The 25784-nt window shown below is 37.2% G+C and overlaps 1 protein-coding gene across 2 annotated transcripts in view; it reads left to right on the top strand.

Moving 5' to 3' along the window:
- The first annotated feature begins 5774 nt into the window (after nt 1-5774).
- Nucleotides 5775-25784, top strand: part of LOC127429492 (BICD family-like cargo adapter 1) — a 36357-nt gene continuing 16347 nt past the window's right edge. For both annotated transcript variants that reach the window (XM_051678532.1, XM_051678531.1), the window contains exons 1-4: nt 5775-6122; nt 7865-8080; nt 18066-18182; nt 24105-24251. In XM_051678532.1, coding sequence (XP_051534492.1) covers nt 5871-6122; nt 7865-8080; nt 18066-18182; nt 24105-24251 — 732 coding nt within the window. In that variant the 5' untranslated portion in view covers nt 5775-5870. The remainder of the gene's footprint in view (nt 6123-7864; nt 8081-18065; nt 18183-24104; nt 24252-25784) is intronic.

The raw sequence follows: 25784 nt of genomic DNA, 5'->3' as shown, positions 1-25784 counted from the left end.
TATATGTCTCATCACTGTCACGACTGCCATGTTGCTCGGAACTGCACCCAAGACTTTCACACACTCTATATGGTTGAGTGACAATAAAGTGATTTGATTTTTGATTTTTTACAAAGCCAAATGATACACCAAACACTGAATTATTTACACTGGATTTTAAAACAGTCTTCGTTTTCCCTGGACCTGAGCATAGTTGAGCCAACACCGTCTTTTATAAGACATAAAGTTCCTATTTCGGTAATAATAAAAATACTACTGCTTTTTGCTTTTTGAGGGGCAGAGAAATTAGCTTAATTAAGCTAAAGTATACAGTGAACTAAACCTAGGCTAAATCAAAAACTGTTTTCAATTATCAAAGACATTTTCTTGAAATTTGCCTTTCATCACTATAGCATGTCTTTCTCTGATCATAACGTATATTATACTGGGCATGTTGTCTATGACTAATGATAATAGTCATGTTGTCTATATCATACATAACAGGGATACTATACCCATTGTCTGAATGACTGATGACAGCATTTTGTTATCTATAGACATTTATTTAACCTTATAATATTTTATTGCTGAATGCAAACATTTTAAGTTCAGTTTCACATTGTGTAGTGAAGTTGTAATTTCATATTACTGTATCTAATTAAGGATCTGTAGATGATATATACCAAGTTTTGTGATAATCGGGCAGACGGCCTAGGTTGAAAAAGTAGTTGTTTTTTTTAATGAGTCGAAATTGTAAAAAAAAATAAATAAATAGTTTACTGTGGAAATGGAAATGGACCAAATCATTGTGGGGCACTGGTTGATTCAGAGAAGCTACACATATGTTTTGTAGCCTATGCGGTTCCGGAGATATGAGAAAAAATGCGAATTAGCTAATAATACAAAAATTTCATAAAATTGTATATGCGGCTTCGAGTTGACACCCTACTTGTGTATAGTCATTTTCATAAGCCTCGGCCATTCTCAATACGAGTTATAAGGTGCTGAAATTTGATTGGCTGGTGGCAGTCATTTTTTTTTTCATTTGTCAAATCGATTTTTTAAGAATATGTTAGCATTTGAACCAAAGAAGATGCATATTTAATTTGAACTTTGCCGCTCAAATGGCTGCAAAGTTATGACAGTTTTTTTAGTTGTAACGCCCCCTAGTTGTGGCACTGATCGTGCGGAGGGAGAGAGAGCCGCTGAAATGCGCCGTATATCAAACAGCATAACGCTTCTTAAGAGGTGCTCAGCTCGTGAGAATCAACCACTCCGCACCAAAGAAAAAATCTGAATGAGTGGTTGCAAGCCAGCTCCTTTTATGTCCGAGGGAGTGGCATGCAAATTCCACTCGCCAATTCTCATTGGCCTTTTCTCAAAGATCAGTGGTGTTTGGGGCTCCCAAGAGCAACCACTAGTGTCACTACATCGACACAACGTCGAGTGAGTGACAGATAGGGAACGAAGTTCTCCCTGGAACTCAGTACTGAGGCACAGCTTTATTCACCGCTCACGGAGAATGTGTGAATCAGGTGTAATGTGCGCTTCATCTCCCTCCGCCTGGCTCTTTGAGTCGGGTCTTTTGAATCCCAGCTCAAAACATGGAGTGTGACCAGCGTAGCCCAACTGATTCCCAAAAGAATGACTCTTATGAGTCAGTTCTTTTGAATCCACAGCGCAAAATATTCAGTGCGTCCAGTGTAGTTCAATTCCCAGATGAATGACTCTTATGAGCCGATTCTTTTGAATGTCAACACACAGCACAACTAGTGTAGCCTGACTGATTCCCGAAAGAATGACTCTAATGAGTCGGGTCTTTTGAATCTTGTCCCAAATAATAGAGTGCAACCAGTGTAGTGCGACTGATTCCCGATTGAATGACTTTTATGAGTTCACTGGTGCGACGTGCAGCAATGGACACTTCCAGAGATTTGGTTTTGAGCTTTATATGATTGAGAATGCTGGTGACAAAAGTAATGATGCTTAACCCAATGCTGCAGCAACTGTTAGGAAATGTTCTTTTGGTTTTTGTCAAACTAAGTTTGAAAACAATGGCACTGCATAGTCATAGCCACTAGATGTCATATATTAGCACAGATTTTCTCATTCATTACATCAGACGAAGAGAGGTAGAAAATGTAAAGGGATTCTTTCTGTCAGACATTAAAAAGCACCTTGTGTAATAGATGATATCCGCACAGTTAGTTGAAACTTAAGAGCATTTCAAAAAGTTACGGTTAAAATAACATGTTAAAAGTGATATGCGGCAGTGGGCACTGACAGAGAGTAATAGTTAAACTATTAAATCTATTAAACAATATGCTGTCGTTCAATGTGTATGGAGGCATATGTGTGGCACACTTTTTCTGGTTTATGAGAGGGCTTTAAACTGTGAAATGATGGAACAATAGCATGTAAGCAGACACACTTTGATGTGCAGTCTTTGAGCCGCTCCGGGCCTTGTGTACACAAGCTCTAGGCCCCTCACACACAATACTGGGACATGCGTCAGGATGCTGCCCGCTTTAATCACGCCCTAATGCTTCTGTTGACCCACAACACACACACTCAACCCCCATGATGCTTATTATACATATTCAAACCAGATGCTTTGTATCCCTAAAAAGACAACTACCAGACAAATACGTTATAAGAGAAGAAACTGTTGAAAATCACCAACTTCAGCCTCTTTTTTTTTTTTTTTTTTTTTTTTTTTTTTTTAGAACTATAGGATGTTATTCACCATTTGTATATAAGATAGTTTTTTTCTCAGTGCAAATGCCAACACAGTACAAATCAAAGGGAACAAAAAGCCTCAATATTAATAATAATAATAATAATAATAAATATAAAAAAGTACTGCCAGTAATCAGTCATGAATATTAGTAATGTGTGATGTGCAATAATAAAGTGTGCAATGTGCTGCAAATACTGCATCAAATAATACAGCACAAATAACAGTTTTTAAAAAGATGATGTCAGATTTTAAGATGATGATGGCATGTTTAATTGATCTAGGAAATGATCTCTGAGAGTTTATGTTGTGTTGAGGTACTTCACAAGGTTTTCGAACAGACATTTAGACATGATATTGGAGTACTTTAAGAGGCTGGGGAGAGGAGCAATAAATGTAAAATGTTTGTAAAAAGGGGGTCCCTGCAAAGACTGAGCTCATGTGACTTTGTAGAAACTCTGGTATTAACTCGAGGCAAATGTTCCTATTTCAATATTCATTAATTTTACATGCTGTGAAACTGAAAATAAAAGCAATGTTTTGAAGAAAAAATTGAAATGCATTACTTGGACCCTAAGTTGTTGGAAAATAGCAATAAATACATTTTTCTGAGGTATCTTTATGTTCTTAATGTCTATGCATTTATATAAAAGGTTCAACCATTGACCTGTTGAAACTATAAAATTCAAACTATATGAAGTATAAAAGTGGTGACATTTTCTGTGGGGTTATCCATCTGATATATTATGTAAAGTCATACAGAAAGCTGACACATGACAAAATATTCACAGCACAAATATATGTTGGTTTATATGGGTTTTAAGTATATAAAAAGGCACGTAATTGTACACACTGTATACTGCACTGCAACATATACTTAAAAATACTACAAAATGGCTGTCATATGTGTAAAATATATTTTCCCAAGTACTAGTGGAATTTGAATATGTACTAATATGCTCAAATTTATGAACTATAATTTTATAAATGGGAAATCTGTGCATAATTAAAGGGATCGTTAACCCAAAAATGAAAATTCTCTCAAAATCTCTCATCATCCCAGATATGTATGACTTTTGTTCTTCAGCAGAACACAAATAAAGATTTTCAGAAGAATATTTCAGCTCTGTAGGTCCTCATAATGCAAGTAAATGGTGACCAGAACTTTGAAGCTCCAAAAAGCACATAAAGGCAGCATAAAAGTAATCAATATGACTCCAGTGGTTTAATCCATGTATTCTGAAGTGATATGATAGGTGTAGATGAGAAACAGATCAATATGCAAGTCCTTTTTTTTTTTTTTACTATAAATCTCCACCTTTGGCCAGCCCAGACCAGTAGGTGGTGAAATGCATGAAGAATGTGAATCGCCAAATAACAAAAGAAGAGTGGATACTGATAGTAAAAAAGGCTTAAATGTTGATCTGTTTCTCACCCACACCTATCATATCGCTTCAGAAGACATGGATTAAACCAGTGGAGTCTTATGGATCATTTTTATGATGCCTTTATGTGCTTTTTGGGGCTTCAAAGTTTTGGTTGCCATTCACTTTCATTGTATGGACCAACTGAGCTGAAATATTCTTCTAAAAATCTTCATTTGTGTTCTGCCGAAGTAAGAAAGTCATAGACATACAGCCTCGTATTCATTAGTATTAAAAGTGCTGTAAGCAATTTTGTTCAGCTGGCCACTTGCCGCATTCAGTTTGACCATAGATGCTAAGTTTGAGGATGCTATTTTGCTGCTGTTGCTTTTTGCTATATGTACGTGAAGTTCTAGAACTGTTAAAGTCGCTTGCAGCACCTTTAAAAATGTCGTCTAAGGTCCATTCCTCCTCTTTAAGAAATATTCCAGGTTCAGTAAAAGTTAAGCTCAATCAAAAGCGTTTGTGGCATAATGTTGATTACCACAAAAATTTATTTTGACTTGTCCCTCCTTTTCTTTAAAAAGTAAGTGTTATAAAATCACTTACTAACCTTTTCTGTGCAAAGTTAAAGGCAATTTTACAACTTTGGGGGCCATGCAAGGGGAATATTTGATATCTTAAATACTGTTGGCATGGCAACGCATTAATTATTTTTATTCCTTTCTTCCTATATTTGGGTGTTTTTGAGGAGCTTGGCATGCTTAAAATGTCATGAAATTTTGCACACACTTCAGAGTCGTCGACCATTAGGACTGGGCAAAAGTTCACACATGGGCAGGGGGGTACTCTGTAGAGCCCCCTTTAAAATGGGCATGTAACGGGTCTCTGTAGCACCTCCATTTTCACCTTGAGTCACCAAAATTGGTACATATATAGTTCTCATCAAGCCGAACAACTTTCATACTCACAGTCATTAGCTCCGCCCAACAGGAAGTTGGCCATTTTGGATTGTCTGAAAATCGCAGTCTTTGAACTTTTAAATACTCCTCCTAGGGGATTCATGTGACAGGCACTAAATTTGTGCAACATTGTAGATGCTAAATTGCAAACTGATTTTTTTATATTTTGAACAGTGTCGCCATGGCGAAGCAATACATTTATGGCGAAAAATGGGAAACAGGAAGTGCCTTATATCTTCTGTGTGCATTGTGTGATTTTGATGAAAATTCAGCTGTATGTTTGGTAATGTGGGCTGATCATATTGATGCAGTTGTTATGGGGTCTTGGTCATAACGCCACCAACTGGCAGCAGGAAGTATGGCTCTTACAACAGACTTTAAAATATTCCTCTTATATTTACCCAAATTGCTTCAAAATTGTTTAGAATAATGTCAAATGGACCCCTTTTTCTTTTTTCTTTTTAAAGAAATGGAGGGAGGAGTCAGAATAATTTTTGTGGTAATCAACATTATGCCACGAATGCTGTCAATTGAGCTTGACTTTTAATGAACCCGGACTATTCCTTTAAAAACAGTTTTTTTAAAAAAGTATTTTAAAGGTTATAATGAACAAGTGGAGAAGAATACATTCATATAGCGACTCTTTTGATCGCTCCAGTCTGCAGTCAACTGAAACTAACCGAAGCCCAGCCCACAAGAGCTGCTTTCCACCATCCGCCTCCAAACAAACCCATGAGAGAGATAACCTGAGAACACTCACTCATGAGAGACACACATGGAGCCTGAAGACGCTCTCTACATGTGAACTTCACTCCTCATCCTGAAGCCATGAGTCGGGGGGAAGAGCTGTGCTATAAAGCGCACCGAATGGAGGTGGAGGAAGACTTTTACTCGCTTGAGTTGAGCGCCGATGAAGATCTGCCGGTGTGTAAGGACAGTGAGGAGCTGTTCGCAGCTCTTCGGCAGAAGGAGGATGAAGTTCTTTTGGCCGCTCAGGTGGGGAACGCGCTCCTCTTGGAGAACAGACAACTGAAGGAAGAGAGACAGATACTTCATGACAAATACACACAGCAGCTGGAGGTGAGACACGAGTCAAGTTCCTGTCAGCGTTTCCATTTCTCACCGCACCGTGTATTTATAGAGGCCCGTCATAGAAAAGTCCGTCTTTTGTCGTATTTGGCAACACTGTAGTCTTCCAAACCTGTTGTTGTTGTAAATAGCCCAATGTATGATTAATGTTTGAACGCATGCACCTTTTGCCATGATGAAAACAAAACCAGCGAATTAATCGCAAGGAGAACTATATTTAGAAAAGTGCAGGGTTGTCAAACTTTTTACTATAGCGATTTTATCATTATTATTTTTATTTTATCTCAAGGTGGGTTTATTTTCGAAAGTCAGGTATATTTACTACAAAAAAGTAACTGAACATTGCCAGCGTTCTTAAAAAAAAAAAAAAAAAAAAAAAAAAAAATATATATATATATATATAAATGGCCTTTTATTATTTTTTTATGTTATTTTAGATACTTTAGTAGGACTACTTCTTATAAATAAAAAAATAATAAAAGGCCATTTTTCACAACATATCTGTATTTTGAATGTGTTAAGGGCTATTTAATGGCTTTCAAGCTAAATCTAAACAAAACAGTTATGAAACTCAAGACAATTTAGACATCAAACAAGTAAAAGGTAACATATCCCATACTGATATCTGAAGGCCATATAAATTATAGTTCATGTATTTTAACTTCTTTGTATATTTTCAGGTCCCATTAGTATTTGGGAACATATATGTTACATACGGTATATGAAAACGTCCATTTTTGTAGTATTTTGAAAAATATGTTGCCATATATCCGATTTCTGAATTTCAAACAATGTAATTAATCATTTGCAATATCAGTGTATAAAAAATGCACTGATATGCCTGTGACAAATTGCCCCAACATGCCATTTGCAAAAAAAATATTCTTGTCCCAAGAACACATTTCAACCTTTCAGTGAAAACCTACCTTTTTACCCAGCAGCTATTACAAAAATATGATTTTGGAATTTTAGTTTGGAGGACAAAAAATAAAAAAATATTTGTAATTGTAATTTAAGTTTTTAGCGGGTGCAGTTGGATTTTTGACTCATTCCTTATATTAACTGAGATAAAGCACTTGTGACAAATTTCCCATATGACAACTAGCCCCTGTCTGAAAATATATAAATATTCAAATTCCTTACTGTTAAGATTTTCTTGTGGGTGTGTGTGTGTGTGTGTGTGTGTGTTTTGCAATGAGACTTCATTATGCATTATTGCATTGATGGACTCTAAATCAGATTCAAAAGCAGGATGAATTTCTGTGTCTGATTTTCCACCATCACAAAGCGTCAGCTCAGGTCCTGACCATTTTTAAAAAGCTAACTTTGATTTGAAATCTGTACTGTATCTACTGAAAAGAGATTACATAACAAATGCTTTTGACTTAGTTGTGTTTTTGCTAGTAAAAGTACTAATGCATGAGTACAGGATTGCTAAAGGGATTTATATCATTATTTGGAACCAATCCTAACAGATCCTAAAAAGATAAAATAAGAATCCTGCAAGACTTTGCTTAAAATCAAATAAGACTGATAAAGTTTATCTAGAGTTGTAGGATCTTATTTGATTACATTTGACTCCTTTGGTGCATCCACTGGCGTTTCTGACAAGTGTTGGATCCAGTATTGGTGTAAAGATCAACTACATTATCTTCAGAATGTGTAGATCTTAAGTCTGATATGTCAGTGAAATCAGACACTCAAGCTGATCTGTGGCTGGTGTTGCATGGCAGGAGCTGCAGCAGGGCAGGTACGAGCTGCGGGTGAAACTGGACGGCTGCCAGGCGCTGTGGGAGAGTCAGGTGGGCGAGCTGGAGCGAGACCTGCAGGAGCTGCAGATGCAAGTAGAGAGACTGACGCAGACCCTGAGTGAGACAGAGAGAGAGAAAACCAGACTAAACCATGAACACAATGAACAGAGCCAGAGACTCCGAGAACAACTGCACAGGGTCAGTTACACCCCATCATCACTCACTTTTAGCACCTCACAGTGGACATTGGAACCACACATTGTCAAGGTTTTGATGCATAATATAACATTACATAATATCATATCAATGTCATTATAACCCTTTGTCATGTATTGAGTGATTATAGTGTCAAGCAGTCAGTTTTCATGATACGGTCATTAAGGGCAGGTCTCTTTATGCTTCGTGTAAAGAATAGATAAGGTGTGCCCTTTATTAGATGGTCAGCAGAATGTAACTGCGCTCTACTGCGATACATACACAACCCTTGATTAGAAGGCCAATAACTCTTTTTCGTTCAGATAAACATGATCTCATACTGTTCATGTCTGTTAAATTGAGCTGACATCCATACTTTTGAACACAGTATCAAGAAGATAACCCTAGGCCTACAGCACAGACTTGCAGTAAATATATCAAATGTGAAATAGATTTCAAGTGCGGTTACTTTGTGAAGTGTGCATGGATTACAGTATTTAGCACATTGTTTGGTGGCATTCCTGATTACTTCCTTCATCCTTCCCGCTCAAGGTCTCGTGAGCTAAATCAGTGTTTCATCTGACCTGAATTCCAAAGATAATCACAAACCACTTCAATTAGATAGATGTGCTTTAAAGGAATATTCCGGGTTCAATACAAGTTAAGCTCAATCGACAACATTTGTGGCAAAATATTGATTACCACAAAAATGTATTTTGACTCATCCCTCTTTTTCTTAAAAAAAAAAAAGCACAAATCTGTGTTACAGTGAGACACTTAATCAATGGGGTCAATCTGTAAACGTTAAAATACTCACTGTTTCAAAAGTATAGTCGCATGACATAAAGGATATGCGTGTAAACATGATTTTAGTGTCATAAAATCACTTACTAACCACATCTGTGTAAAGTTAAAGCCAATTTTACAACTTCTTTGCCATGACGTTTTAACGCTGTATGCCCTGTAATCCCGGTAATTTAGTAGCCTGCCGCAAAAAAAAAAAAAAAAAAAAAAAAAAAAGAGACGATTAATACAAATAATACACAAGTTAAACAGAAGAATTAATGTAAGTACTTTTATAAAATTAGAAGCTTCACATTTCTGCATTTAAACCCTCTAAATATTGACCCCATTGACTTCCATTGTAAGTGCCTCACTGGAACACAGATTTGTGCTTTTTTTTTAAAGAAAAGGAGGGACAAGTCGAAATACATTTTTGTGGTAATCAACATTATACCACAAATGCTGTCGAATGAGCTTCACTTGTATTGAACCCGGAATATTTCTTTAAAGAAAAGAAAAAAACACTGGCCAGCATCAGTTCAGAGTGAATCTCACAAACCTGTCAAGAACATGTCTGGTTCATATTGAACTCTTAAATCAAAAGAAGGAATTGACAAATTATACTTTGCATGATGAAAATCAAGCCTGTTTTAGGACCGTTAATAGTTACATTGTGATATTACTCCCAAATTCCCATTACCGTGATGGAAAAAACAAATCCCATTTTCATTACCAGAATGACTCCAGACACTGGGTTTATATTTTTTATTATTTCTCATTATTCTCGATGGTGGTTCTTATCAGATACTGCAATGTATGTGTAAACATATGTACAGGTATATATATATCAGTATGTCTTAAAAAATATTTTTTACATTGTGACATTGTTTTCATGACAGTTGCGCACATCCAATTCTCATTACTTCAGTGCAAAAAAAAGATGGTCGTTATGATATTCTCATTACCCCAACGTGTAAAATGTTATATTATTTACATTGTAAAGTATTTAGATATCATAACAGTATTCGCATGGTACTGCACTTTATTTTAATTTAATTGAAAAAAATCAGTGTGCAACAGCATCTTTTTTACTGTAATACATATAAAAAAAATGAATACATGTTATGGTAATGAGAATCATAATTGAAAATAATGGGAATAGTAAAAGTAAAACGGCCAGATGCATTATGGTAATAAGAATCGGAGGGTAAAATGTGCTTAAAGGAACAGTTCACCCAAAAATACAAATTCTGCCATCATTTACTCACCCTAATGCCATCCCAGATGTGCAGATGTGTGAGGGTGAGTAAATGATGAGAGAATTTTCATTTTTGTGTGAACTTTCCCATTAAGTTTCCAGAAAATTATGTCACAATGCAAAAAAAATCCTAATTGGTCTTAAAAATAGGCCTCATTTTCTATACAGAAAATTTAATTACATATTTATTCATTTTTTTTTAGTGATTTGGGATTAAAATAGAATGTTGTTGTTATCGGGCACAATGTGAAACAGTTAATTTGTTTACAATTTCCGTAACAACTTCACAACATTGCAGATTAATATAGTGGAATTCAGTTAATGTCCAGTCACGTGTGTGCATATTTAAGCCATTCTTTTGGCTTTGAATGAGGCTCATTTAATCAGAATTTAGAGTCGGAACTAACTGATTTATAATACAAGTTTAGTTTTTTCAGATTTGTTATATTATTTCCTGTTGTTTTAGTGTAAATTCTCCTGACAATATTTTTCTCATGAACTTCTGGGAAGGCTACATTTAGAGCTACCTGCTGCTGTTGACTCATTCTGTGTGTAAACTGCTTTTACACTCACGTTCTTTTCACTCTGGGTTGGTATCTTATCTTAGGTTTGTTCTGCAAGGTCTAGGCATGCACAGTTTTTCTGTGTTTGCACACCTGGTGCAAACTCACGAGGGCACTTAAAGCAGTTTTTATGATCACATGAGAGTGACAGACTGAGGCCGTGTCTGTTGTGTCTGTAGTCGTGGATTGTTGTTGGTTTGGACTGGTGTAATGGATAACTCGTTCCGTCCCATGGGGAGGTCCCACACCCTCTCACCCCCCACACACCACACTGACCACGTCTCTGACCGATATTTTCCAAGAAATCAAAGTTCAGGAAATACTGATCTTTATGTATCCTGTCCCGCTTTGGAGGAAGGGGAAGTTTTGTCTTACTCATTCCACCGCTGCTTCCACCATGTATGAGCCCATTTCATGAGCGCGATCAAACAGTGACTAGAGTTGGAGTTTTGGATAAATGACTTTTGGAGTTTGGTTTCAGATGTGCTTTTGCCCGTTATGGTGAACAGCCCTTTTTCCAGGTGTGTAAAGCACTGAATGGTAAGTAATTGTGTGCTTGTCTATGGGTTCAGCTGGCTATAGTTTAGTACAAAATTGTCCCCAGATGTGAGTTAAATTTGACAAAAATCCCGTTTGGGGACGGTCTCATTTAGAAAAACCATTCCGATAAATGTTCGCTAAATTTTTTTTAGGGGTAAGTGTTTTGGTTAGGCTTAGACTATATTATTATAATTAGCTTTATACTGATATATATAAACAAATAAGAAATTTTATTTTGCATATAGAATATGAAGCCTATATTTAGGGCCATTAAGACTTTTTACACTGTGACAGTAGGGGTGGGGGTGATTCTCTCACAGGTCATATTAAACCCCAGATCAATAATAATAATAATAAATTAATTATATTTTGCATAAAGAAAATTAAACCTACATTTAGGACAAGTATTTTTTTTATTTTTTTTATTGTGACATTATTTTCAGGACACAGGCACAATTTACCCCCAAATTCTCATAACTGAAATACTTGTGGATGTCTTTTATTATTACCATTGCTTTAAATGGGAATTCTCATTACCATAACAGTTGTTTTTTTTTTTTTTACTGTTTTACAGTAAAAAAGATGCTGTTGAACAATGATTTTTAAAATTAATATCTGTGAAAATGAAAGGCAGTAAGAATGGAGTACTGCTATGATGTATAAATATCTTACAGTTTAATATATAGATTATAGTTGCGGTAATGAGAATATCATAATGACCATCTTTTTTGCATTGCAGTAATGAGAATTGAGGGGGCAAATGTTCGTAACTGTCATGAAAATAATGTCCCAGTGTAAAAAGTCTTAATGGCCCTAAATATAGGCTTCATTTTCTATATGCAAAATAAAATTTCTTATTTGTTTCTTTTCATTTTGGAATAAAATAGGACCAGGACATTTTTTTCACAGGGTTTAGGAGAATCACCATGTGATTACTAGTTTGGGGACAAAATTTCTCCAGAAGTTAGCAAAATTGTAAATGTATATGTGTGTAGGGCTGGGCAGTTTTCCGATTTGCGTTTTGACACTATTTTTTTTTATTTAAATCTCAAAATTTAAATCTGCAAACGCTATAGTTAGATATATTGTAGTCGAGTCCGAGTCTTTAAACAATTGAGTCCGAGTCGGACTCAAGACCGAGTCCATAACAGTCCGAGTCTGAGTCCAAATTAATCTAAAGTAACCGTAAACTCAACATCAATATTTTAAGCTTATTTTAAGCTTATTTTAACTTTCACAATTAAGAAAATACAATGTCAGTATAAATGTAACAAAAACACCTCTATATTTTATGATTAGTATCCTGCTGAACAAATTTCAAAGTGGTTTCAGAATGAAAGCATATGCTTTAGGTACATGAAGACAAACTGTCCTTCAGCACACTTCTTATTGCGTTCTGTTGACATTTCAATTAGTTGCTTTTCCCCCTCCACTCAAACATAGACTAAAGAAAGTGAAAGCTGTGTTAGTCATTGCAACCAGAGTTATTATTGTTCGAATTTTTATTTTACTTCATTTTAAAATTGTCAGTTCAATTGAATTTAGTTTTATTTAAAATGATCCCTATCTAAAGAAGTAACAGATACTGAGATTTCTTTCTGAATCTTTTTTCTCTATCTGCTGACTGATTTGGGAAAATACAGTACATACAAATGAGTCAACACAGTAGTAATTAGCACTCACTGAGAAGATATGTCTCACGATTTGACTGCAAATGCTACATCCAAAAACACTGGAAAAGCCCACTGATAATATTAGGGCCATGTCGTCACAGATATTATTTTCTAGTTAATTTGCGGGAAACCACACAATGCAGGGCAGTTCTGCGTGCTGCTCATGTACCTAAATCCCTGATACGTCCGTGTGCGTCTCGCAGCAGCTGCCGCAAAAAATAAAAAAATAAATTAAAAAATTATATTTGCTTGAGCGGCAGCCGCGTTTGTCTGCAGTCAGTCTGAAATCTTTAAAATACCCACCAAACAAAATTTCATTGAGCTCTTCTTTAACTGCAAAAACATGGAGAATAATAATTTTGAGTCATAAATTTAACAGAATTGTCCTTCAAAAGTGTCAGAGATGTAGGCTAAAAAAAAAGACGTGCATAAGGTGGTTTACAATAAAAATAAAATACAATAAACATTTAAAATAAAAACGTCATAACCAACTAAATTCATTTCGTAACATTAAGTTTAGCTTCATATACTAACTCTGTCATCGAATAATACATTTATAATTAAATTATAAACAAAACATTTCACTGCCCAAAATATCCTAATATTTTATTGTGTATGGTCGAATGTTGTGAATGGTGGACAAATGCTGTAAAAGAATGTATTTTAAGCAGCTCGTCAATGCTTTGAATATAATCAATCAATAATAAATAGGTGCTGTTTATCTATTTAGAGTTGCTGTCTGCTTTAGCAATAATGCTTGTTTTCCCTGACTACTTAAAAAGTTACACAGTTAATTCATCAAGTTATTATGGAGCAGTTCAAGCTGACAACACTGCGTGGACCACAAGAGACTACAGAAGCCTACATGTGTAGAAACATTACATCTAATAAGACTTAATATCTAATATTAATACTATTTTGATGTATTTTTATTTCAATATGCTGTTTTTAGTAAACTGTGAGAGACATGATGTGGGTGACTTGACTCAATGAAGTTCTTGATTTCAAGTTTTTAACCACGATGAAACCGCAATGCGAGCACCGTCTTGGCTGCACAAACGCCACACGCAATATTTCCAGTTGTCAGGTCCTGTGTCGTGAAACTGCCTTGTTTCGTTTCTGTTACATTGGATACATACCCGTCTTTATGTTTTTGTCGTGCCAGCCACCTCGGTAGTCGATGTTATACAGTAGTCTCTGTAGTAACATTCAAGCGTATTGGTTGACTGATGAGTGTGCTTGTGCACGTGCATATGTGTGTATGCATGTGTTTGCTTAAACACAGTGAAATAACTCTGGCTACGTCTATGACTTCAGGGGCTAATACAGCTGCGTGCAGACAGAGATGTGTTCATTAATTTCTGTTTTGTTATTTATTTTTTTAATTGCATCACAAATGTCATGACTGGACTCGGAAAAAAATCCCAAAGGCTCGAGTCCGAGTCAAGTCTGAGTAAAAATGCATCCGAGTCCGTGACAAGTCCAAGTCCATTCAAAATGGACTCGTGACTTGGACTTGAGTCCGAGTTCAAACTCGAGTACTACTCTACTTGATAATTTATAGATATTGATTTCTGTGGTGCATTTGTACATTTTTCTTGCACACCTTTGTTTCCTGTAATGAAAAGTACTTGGATTTCTCTTACCAGTTTGCCTTGTATTCTTATTAAGAACATTTAGTTTGAATCATGTTGGAGTACATTTAAAAGTTTAAAAAAATCGAATCGTGAATCGTCCATAAGTTTGATAAAAATCAAGATTTAATTTTTTTGCCATATCACCCAGCCCTATATGTGTGTGTTTGTAAGTATTCCTTATAGTTTGGTGCCACTGTTTGTTTCGTACTGGTCATACATAATACAGTGTACAGTACAGACGTGTGAGGGAGTTTATCAGGAGAATACTGTGTTCTAACTCAGAGGAGGTATGCATCACCAGTGTTTACACAGAATCCTCATTAGAAACATGAGTTTTTCTAGGAAATACGTGCCTGTCTGAACGAGGGAGCGGATCTCTCAGGGGGACACGTTTGTATGCGCTTCTCATTTCAAATTCTGTAGTGGGAATTCAGTGGGAAATGAAAATTGTTTTAACAAAAGTATGTCTGAACCTTCAGTAAATAAGTAGGACTCATAATGTTTGAAGAAAATATGGACACAGGAGCATTTGTAAATCTGGTTTCCTAGTCAGAGGGACTTGGTACATTGATGACAGAATTTTCCTTTTTGGTTGAACTTTTCATTTAAATAGGCTGAAATGTTGATCCGACAATCCGACAGAAGAGGTGTTGTTGAGTGCGCTGTTACTTTGAGACAGTAAACAGGTGAATTCTCTGTGAACATAAACCCATGAATAATCCATGTTTCCTCTTCACATTTTGAAATCATGTTGTCCAGTCTGTTTTCCAGGGATATACGATAATTTACTTGCAAACCTTAAATAAGGAAGTGTATTTTTGCTGAAGTCACACTACTTTGATTCAGCAAATCAGTTACAGTTTAATTGTATGAGTTTGTAAATCATTCACACGTGTGATGTTATACAGTCATCTGCTGTGAGGTCATATATCTACAGTGATTTGTGCAGCATAGGCTACATCTATATTGGCATTTTACTGGATTTTAAGCTTGGACATTTGGGCGCAAGCAATGTTATTGGCTTTCTTTCTGGGCTAAGGGTATCTTTGAATAAAATATGGTCATCATAAACTATCCAAAAAAAACAAACATTTAATGTAAGAAGCCTCCAAGCTAATGTCCTGACCTTACCTAGAAGAGATCAGAAACCAGCAATGCAAAAAACAGCCTGATATAATGAGATTTACGTGACCTTGGCAATATTTCTGCAAAACAAAATTTTGTGCTTCATTATGTTTCACTGCAGTTTCCCAGTGAAATGTCCAGCGGAAGGCACCAAGAACAAGTGAAATGGTGTCGTAATCAGACGAGGTTTTTAAGGTGACTAATAGATGGAGCTTTTAATGAGTAAAATATATCTCCCTCACCTAAAACTTTAACCCAAACCTAACTGATAGTGTCCTAAAATCGAATCAGAGGTGAACAAAACAGACATCCTCAACCTAAACCAACACCTAAACCGAACTGCTAGTGTCCTAAACGCAAATGCGACATGAAAAGCACATTTTCTGAAGCAACCTTGTCAAATTGTGTCGCTTCTCACACTTTTGTCTCATGTGTCAGCTTGTGTGCTTGGCTGGGTTAGAAACGCGATCTCCAGAGTCCAAAGTCCAACATTCTATGAGGTGAGCTACCGCGGAAGCTAATCATGTTGGAATAAGTGTGTACATTTACGGTACGATTATAAACTGTTCTCGGCCTGGAATTCTCGGCATGGTTAGCTAACCATACTCAGCCATGCTGGTTGGAATGGCTTTAGTACCTGGTGACTCGTTTAGTGTATCTTCGTGATTTTATTATGATGGCTTAACTAGTATTGTAGACTACATTTTACTCCTTTTTTGTCAGGGAAGTAGATTACTAGCTCATTTAAACTCAAAATACATCAATACATTCTCATAAACTATTTTAATATAATACTTTTATACTATCTTGTCAATAAATATCCTTTTTTTTTTCATGTTTTTTTTTTTTCATGGCAAACACAAGCCCTCAGCAAATTATGGAAAACCTCTCGTCTTTTTCTCTTGACTTTCCTCTTTATGTTTGTTAGCAGAGTAAAACCAGGGAAAAAGCAGTCCTAAAAACTGAAATATGCAATCATCCTCCATAGCGCGCTGCACTCGCTCCAATGTTTACTTCTCACGCCGTCACCAACCGACGCATCAGTTACGGACATTCTCCTGATTTCACCGCACCTTAGTGGAAAAAGTAACTGTAACCGCATCAACTGGCCCGGGTCGGTACTGTTTTGCTATGAGAACTGTTTGGCCCAATGGTGGAAAAGCAGATTTACTCTACAGTACATTAAAGCTATATTGTCTGAAAACAAGTCATAATACAGTATGTTCTGCAATTTTAGAAACATTCCAAGTCCATAGTGAAAAATCCCTCTTTTGAGAACATTTGTTCTCCGACGTGTTCTCGCTTCTCCCCAATCGCACAAATCTCATAGAGCACCATATCGAAATGACCCCAGAGGTAGTGGTACGCAGTCGTCCCTTCGTGTTTGAGTGAGGCCGGGAGAGGGAAGCAGTAAGGATTGACACCTCTGGGGAATGATTTCTAACAGCTGTTTTGTGTTGCAGTGAGAGTGGGAGAGAGATAAAGCAGCCAGAGCTGTAGATGGGAAAGAGAGAGGGACCTGAGTCCTACGACGGCGATACCTGTATTTGAGAGAGTGTTACTTTATGATTATTGAGCGTTTGAGTTTTTGTTTGTGTGTACTCTGAAAAGCGGCAGAAAATAACACTAAGGTGTGTACGCTGGTTCCCGCTTCCTCATTTCCCCCGAAACTGACCAGAAATCTGTCACAGGGGCATTTCAAGAAATGGTCATTTTAACCATACCGTTAATGTTTAAGTCCTATATTCAGATATAATCTTATAGATGGAGACGCCACAGGAGAGTGATATGTTCTTCCCTGGGGATATGGTCTGGCTTGGGGCGTCAGATGCCAGGAGCGTTGCTGAATAGTACAGCAGCTGGACATGCACTGGTTAACATCACCGCCCGTTAGCTTTATCACCAGTCCTGAATAGGTTCAGCCTCTCAGGAACACTAACTGTGTTGTTGGTGATAGTTCAGTTCCACTGAACCAGGACGGCTCGCCACTCCTCCATACGCTGCTCCCCCTCCCCGACCCCCGACCGTTAGTAATCTACTAAAATGATGTCACTGCCACTCTGCATCAGTCATGTGTCCCTTTGATGCGGTTTTGAGCGTGTTTTCTGCTAGTTATCTGCTGATTCAAGTCTGTCACTGCAGGCCACCGTGCTCCCAATCAGTGCTTTTGTTTTGCTCTCAGCGAGCGAACGTAACTCCTTTTCATTATGAATGTGGGTCACATTCCTAAGTGGAAAAATAAGTTGTTGTTTTTTTAATTGTCATTGCTGTCTCTTCCAAATGAGGGCTCTGTTACAAATCAACCCATTTAATTTATGAACACATTGATTGAATATATCTGAAAGCTGAAACATTTGTATTGCTCAGATACAAGTGTTTTGATTGGCATGCTATTTTGTGTATGTGTAGGCTATGGAAGTAGAGCGAACCATGACCAGCGAGCTGCAGAGACTGAAACAGGAAATGAGAGAAAGGGGACACGCCAGACCTCAGGATGAAGAAATTATCAGCGCTCTTAGAGAACAGGTGAGAGACTCTTCCATATCTCACATACTCGTATATTTAACCTACTGAGACCCGAGCGTGACTGCTGTGCACATTTTCCATTTCCTATTTCGATTTGTAACAAGTAGCAACTAATAAACATGCAATAAAAAAAATCTAGAGCAAATAGTTTTCCTTAAAATTGATGTCCTCATATGTTGTGAAATTTTAAATAATACCATGCTACAGAAAGATTTAATTACAGCTGATTTTCTGCAAAGCTGTTTTGGAACAATGTGTATTGGTAAAAGCACAAATAAAAAAACCCATATACAAATAAAAATTATTGACTTTATTTGACTTTGTTACAATGTTTTTTTTGTTGTTGTTTTTTTTGGCATCTTACTGTTCTCTCCTTGCACTATCAAACAAACAAGTGATAGACAGTGCTGAAGCATTTTACCAATCATAAATTTGCATAATTAATTCTGATTCAGTGTAATGGTCAGCATCGTCACTGCCAACCATGTTAAAATGATACATTATAAATTCTGAATCTATGTACTGATTATCATTGTCCCATGTCTGCCAAACATGTTGAGTTGTCCAAACATCATCTGAAGCCTGAAACTGAACTTTTGGTCGGGTTTTAGAAGTGAATACACTTAGCTGCATAGGAAACCTATAGGATGCTCCTTTGCTCCCTTTTTAGTGAATGACTTACCCTCCTGTGTGCTGTTTGTCTGCACTGGTCTCAGAACAGTTCAAAATGCACCTTATTTGCATCCTAACTCCATACAAAGCCTCTGAAAGCAAAATTTTTCAGCTCTTGGACGATCTCATTGATTCTGAGTGTGAAAATGCACAGTAAATATAAGATTTTTAAGGGAAAATAGCACTAAAGTACACAATAGTGTACATTTTATTTAGCAGCGTTTTGTGATAAATCACTCAAATTTTAAAAATGGCATATTGTATGAAACTAGACACTAGTCTTTTGACTCAAACAGGTTTCAATGAAAAAACGTAATTCAATTTCTTACCAGATGCAGTTATGTTGGCGTTTCTCCCAAAGACAAACTCCGCTGAGTTCGGCACAATGTTGTTTTGTCACATGACTCAGTGCGTCAAAAGTTTAATGCTTGTCTGACAGTCCAGAGTCTTCTGAACTGAGACAGACCGTTTAAATGAATTTAAATTATTCGCTGCATATATCAAAGCCAAAATACAACGTCCATGTACAGGTGCATCTCAATAAATTAAAATGTCGTGGAAAAGTTCATTTATTTCAGTAATTCAACTCAAATTGTGAAACTTGTGTATTAAATAAATTCAATGCACACAGACTGAAGTAGTTTAAGTCTTTGGTTCTTTTAATTGTGATGATTTTGGCTTACATTTAACAAAAACCCACCAATTCACTATCTCAGAAAATTAGAATACATCATAAGACCAATAAAAAAAACATTTTTAGTGAATTGTTGGCCTTCTGGAAAGTATGTTCATTTACTGTATATGTACTCAATACTTGGTAGGGGCTCCTTTTGCTTTAGTTACTGCCTCAATTTGGCGTGGCATGGAAGTGATCAGTTTGTGGCACAGCTGAGGTGGTATGGAAGCCCAGGTTTCTTTGACAGTGGCCTTCAGCTCATCTGCATTTTTTGGTCTCTTGTTTCTCATTTTCCTCTTGACAATACCCCATAGATTCTCTATGGGGTTCAGGTCTGGTGAGTTTGCTGGCCAGTCAAGCACACCAACACCATGGTCATTTAACCAACTTTTGGTGCTTTTGGCAGTGTGGGCAGGTGCCAAATCCTGCTGGAAAATGAAATCAGCATCTTTAAAAAGCTGGTCAGCAGAAGGAAGCATGAAGTGCTCCAAAATTTCTTGGTAAACGGGTGCAGTGACTTTGGTTTTCAAAAAACACAATGGACCAACACCAGCAGATGACATTGCAACCCAAATCATCACAGACTGTGGAAACTTAACACTGGACTTCAAGCAACTTGGGCTATGAGCTTCTCCACCCTTCCTCCAGACTCTAGGACCTTGGTTTCCAAATGAAATACAAAACTTGCTCTCATCTGAAAAGAGGACTTTGGACCACTGGGCAACAGTCCAGTTCTTCTTCTCCTTAGCCCAGGTAAGACGCCTCTGACGTTGTCTGTGGTTCAGGAGTGGCTTAACAAGAGGAATACGACAACTGTAGCCAAATTCCTTGACATGTCTGTGTGTGGTGGCTCTTGATGCCTTGACCCCAGCCTCAGTCCATTCCTTGTGAAGTTCACCCAAATTCTTGAATCGATTTTGCTTGGCAATCCTCATAAGGCTGCGGTTCTCTCGGTTGGTTGTGCATCTTTTTCTTCCACACTTTTTCCTTCCACTCAACTTTCTGTTAACATGCTTGGATACAGCACTCTGTGAACAGCCAGCTTCTTTGGCAATGAATGTTTGTGGCTTACCCTCCTTGAAGGGTGTCAATGATTGTCTTCTGGACAACTGTCAGATCAGCAGTCTTCCCCATGATTGTGTAGCCTAGTGAACCAAACTGAGAGACCATTTTGAAGGCTCAGGAAACCTTTGCAGGTGTTTTGAGTTGATTAGCTGATTGGCATGTCACCATATTCTAATTTTTTGAGATAGTGAATTGGTGGGTTTTTGTTAAATGTGAGCCAAAATCATCACAATTAAAAGAACCAAAGACTTAAACTACTTCAGTCTGTGTGCATTGAATTTATTTAATACACGAGTTTCACAATTTGAGTTGAATTACTGAAATAAATGAACTTTTCCACGACATTCTAATTTATTGAGATGCACCTGTATGTGTGCAAGGGGTCGCACATGGTTATTCATTATTTTAAAGTGTATAACTGTAAATTCTGCTTACATGGAATCTGTAGCCACAGATTTCCACAGAATTGGAATGCCCTTCATTTTCAAAGTTCTACAGATCCATCTGCTGCATGTTCGTATTTTGACTAATTTAATCCTATCAGCAACTAATAAGAATTAGGTACTCTTAGCTCAGTGTAAGACATGTACAGTTTTGAGTTAAATCCCTTTCCACAGAAATCCACAGATCGCAAATGAGCGCCACCCTGTGATGTAGGAGTAAAACATTTCAAATAGCACTTAAATATGCAAGTCATAAATCAAATCAACACTCTCATTCTCAGGAATGTGACTAAGCAGTTTATTTTGTTGCCATAACACCACAGTTTAAATGTTTATCAAATCATGAATTGAAAAATGATCTATGTATTACAACAAAGACAAATGTCTTATGTCTGCTCTGATTACTGCTTCTGTAAGCCCCAAACTCCATCAACCTTTGGCTGTTTTCTTCAAAATTAGCTATTTTCTACTTGTCTGTGGGCTTGCTTGTGTAAACAACCAATAATAAAATATGCAGTCCAGAAGAAAAAGCTTGACAAACAAATCACCAGCAAAATATGAGTCTATCTACCAATGATGAAATATTATACATAGATGAGGATCTCAGCTTTCCAATGACACTTTCACTACTGGTCAAAATTTTGAAACACTTGACTGAAATGTTTCTCATGATCTTAAAAATCTTTTGATCTGAAGGCGAATGCTTAAATGTTTGAAATTACTTTTGTAGACAAAAATATAATTGTGCCACCATATTAATTTATTTCATTATAAAACTACAATTTAATTAAAAAACAAACAGTTTTTGAAATGGATGACTTGGACCAAATAATAAAGAAAAGCAGCAAATAAGTGCCCAACATAGATGGGAACTCCTTCAATACTGTTTAAAAAGCATCCCAGGGTGATACCTCAAGAAGCTGGTTGAGAAAATGTCAAGAGTACATGTCTGCAAATTCTAGGCAAAGGGTGACTACTTTGAAGATGCTAAAATATAACACAGTTTTGATTTATTTTGGATTTTGTTTAGTCACAACATAATTCCCATAGTTCCATTTATGTTATTCCATAGTTTTGATGACTTTACTATTATTCTAAAATGTGAAAAAAAATTATAATAAAGAGTAAGTGTTTCAAAACTTTTGACCGGTAGTGTATATTAAGCTTCTAGTCCACTCAGAGGACGAGTTATTCAATGAAACATTGGGGAAGGTGCGTGGAATCACAAAATAGACTAAATGTCTATGGACAAGCACATGGCAAGTGCCCAGCTGCGATAGAAACTCGCCACCTGCAAAACTGTACCTTATACTTGCTGCCATCTAGTGGAATATACTAACAGTTTTTCCAAGGACATAGAGCAAACAGAGCCTGAATCACAGGCCTTCAAGGACAGGATAAAAAAATATATATGTTCATCATAAGATCCAGACATTTACAATATTATTTGTGAATTATTGGAATATATTGGGGGGTTCTGTAAATTGAGACCAGTATTTCAGCCAGCAGCCTAAATATGCAGCAGAGCTTATAGGGTTAATGAAATATGAGTCGAGAGAAGTGGTAATTATAAATAAACGTATATTTCTTTCAATGCCGAGAAATATTGAAAATAATACAAGCTGGTTAAATTTGACTGTTTTACAAAATGTTTGTGTGTGCTTTGTTTTTTTAATGCTTATTAGTGGATCGCATTGTTAGATTAGACACATGCTAATGTTAAACTTTATTGAAATTAGTTAATCTTCATGACAAGAGCACTATTGAAGGGGTGTGTAGACTTTCTGGCTATGTAGAGTCTTCTTGATCAATCATTAATGAGGTTCCATGATAGATATGTTTAGTGGTCGACCAAAATGGGTTTTTTAATGGCCGATGCCGATCTCCAGAGAGCAGGTGGCCGATACAATGCAGATATATAACACAATTTAATATAGTAAATAACATAAACATAAAATTGCTAAAAAAATTAATAAATTCTTATTTAGCACTATATTCAATATATACTTAATTTCACACAAAACTTTAACTTTGTAAAAAAGAATCTAAAAAAATGTTGTATTTTAAATGGTAGATAACAGTTTCTTCTGATTTCTGTTTAGTCATCAAATTTTAGTAATTTATTTGCACATGAAGAAATTAATATATTAGGAAGAAGGAAATAACAGTTCATACAGTAGTCCAGCAACCATATATGGCATGTGCAAATTAACAATCGCATTTTCTCAAAACATACAGAATCAAAGTAGTGAATATGACATTTACTCATAGCACACATGAAGCGCTTTTACTTTGAAGTTGCACCAGAGACTATTTAGCAGAGACGGGCCACTTCTATTAAAATTAATGGGAGAAATTAGAACGCCCAACTGCAGCCAACGGTCAACGGATGTAGATAGGATGTCCCGCCTTAAAGGTAAAAGAGCCAATCGCCTTTTAGATACAGACATCACCTGTCAATCGATTAGAGAACGTTCATTAGCTATAAAAGCTGGGACAATTGCGTTTTTTTAGCGTAATCTGAGGTAAAGAAGCACCATCTATGATACCAGTGTTGTCAGATTTTACTGCTGATTTGAAATATGTTCTTTGATCGGGTCTTGACCAACCGTTTGGAGATTTCGGTCTTTCCCCATTCAAGTAGATAGGAGCTGCTCTGTAATGACTGGAAATAGCCTCCCGAGAGCATTCCAAACATGGCCGACAGTGGACTGACTTGCTAGAAAGACTTTGGTTGCACTCACGCGCTCATGCGGATTCAGCACGAGCAGCAGCAATCTACTGATCTGATTTATTGGCTTCTGCAATATATCGGTCGACCACTAGTTATGATGCTGCCTATGTAGGCAGTGGACAGCAAGACAGCCCACTAGACATTAGAACAGAGCTTCTGAGTCTGAAGAAACTGAATAGTATCACCCAAATTAATTTAAATGTTTTATTGTACAATTAACCATATGGTAATAAAGTAAAATAGCATCTATAGTGTGAAATAGTATTTTCTGAAGTTGAGGGGCAGATGGAATAATGTTGGTAATGTTGTGAGAATTGTTTGTATATGTTCAGGTAGCGAGACTCACGCAACGTGAACAAACACTAGAGCAGCGCTTGAAGACCGCATGCCAAGAGAATGAGGAACTAAGAGAGAGTGTGTCTTCACTACACACATGCCTGGATCAACAGGAACAACAGAGCCACACACACATACAACAGGTTCAGTCTCTCTCACGGCACACACACACACACACACAATGCTCAGGAGTGACTAATGAAAAGTAGTGACACTACAGTTGAGCTGATTTCAAAATAGTGTGACTTTTCCAGCATCAAGCAACTGTAGCTGTGTGGCATGACCAAAACACATGTAGTATTAAAATTACAAATAGATTAAATAGATTTTATTAATAGATTAAATTATAAAAATAATAAAATATATAAAAAGTCCCTTTAAAATGTAGTTGGCTATTTTTGTGTGCAACTTGTAGTGTAACCAACAACTTTTTCAAAAGAGTTTAACTGTAGTTCGACAACTTCAAATTATGAGTTTCTTAGCAAACTGCTGTTTCAGATTCACAAAAGCAGAAAACAATTTTGGATTCTCTTGGTTGGCTTCTTGGCAGCTAATACGGCATGAAGATACACTATATTGCCAAAAGTATTCGCTCACCCATCCAAATAATTGAATTCAGGTGTTCCAATCACTTCCATGGCCACAGGTGTATAAAATGAAGCACCTAGGCATGCAGACTGCTTCTACAAACATTTGTGAAAGAATGGGCCGCTCTCAGGAGCTCAGTGAATTCCAGCGTGGTACTGTGATAGGATGCCACCTGTGCAACAAGTCCAGTCGTGAAATTTCCTCGCTACTAAATATTCCACAGTCAACTGTCAGTGGTATTATAACAAAGTGGAAGTGATTGGGAATGACAGCAACTCAGCCACGAAGTGGTAGGCCACGTAAAATGACAGAGCGGGGTCAGCGGATGCTGAGGCGCATAGTGCACAGAGGTCGCCAACTTTCTGCAGAGTCAATCGCTACAGACCTCCAAAGTTCATGTGGCCTTCAGATTAGCTCAAGAACAGTGCGTAGAGAGCTTCATGGAATGGGTTTCCATGGCCGAGCAGCTGCATCCAAGCCATACATCACCAAGTGCAATGCAAAGCGTCGGATGTAGTGGTGTAAAGCACGCCGCCACTGGACTCTAGAGCAGTGGAGATGCGTTCTCTGGAGTGACGAATCACGCTTCTCCATCTGGCAATCTGATGGACGAGTCTGGGTTTGGCGGTTGCCAGGAGAACGGTACTTGTCTGACTGCATTGTTCCAACTGTGAAGTTTGGTGGAGGAGGGATTATGGTGTGGGGTTGTTTTTCAGGAGCTGGGCTTGGCCCCTTAGTTCCAGTGAAAGGAACTCTGAATGCTTCAGCATACCAAGAGATTTTGGACAATTCCATGCTCCCAACTTTGTGGGAACAGTTTGGGGATGGCCCCTTCCTGTTCCAACATGACTGCACACCAATGCACAAAGCAAGGTCCATAAAGACATGGATGAGCGAGTTTGGTGTGGAAGAACTTGACTGGCCTGCACAGAGTCCTGACCTCAACCCGATAGAGCACCTTTGGGATGAATTAGAGCGAAGACTGCGAGCCAGGCCTTCTCGTCCAACATCAGTGTCTGACCTCACAAATGCGCTTCTGGAAGAATGGTCAAAAATTCCCATAAACACACTCCTAAACCTTGTGGAAA

Source organism: Myxocyprinus asiaticus, chromosome 39 (assembly GCF_019703515.2).
Source record: "Myxocyprinus asiaticus isolate MX2 ecotype Aquarium Trade chromosome 39, UBuf_Myxa_2, whole genome shotgun sequence".
Lineage (NCBI taxonomy): Eukaryota > Metazoa > Chordata > Actinopteri > Cypriniformes > Catostomidae > Myxocyprinus > Myxocyprinus asiaticus.
Note: the sequence above shows the minus strand (reverse complement) of the source record. Positions and strands in the feature narration are given on the sequence as shown.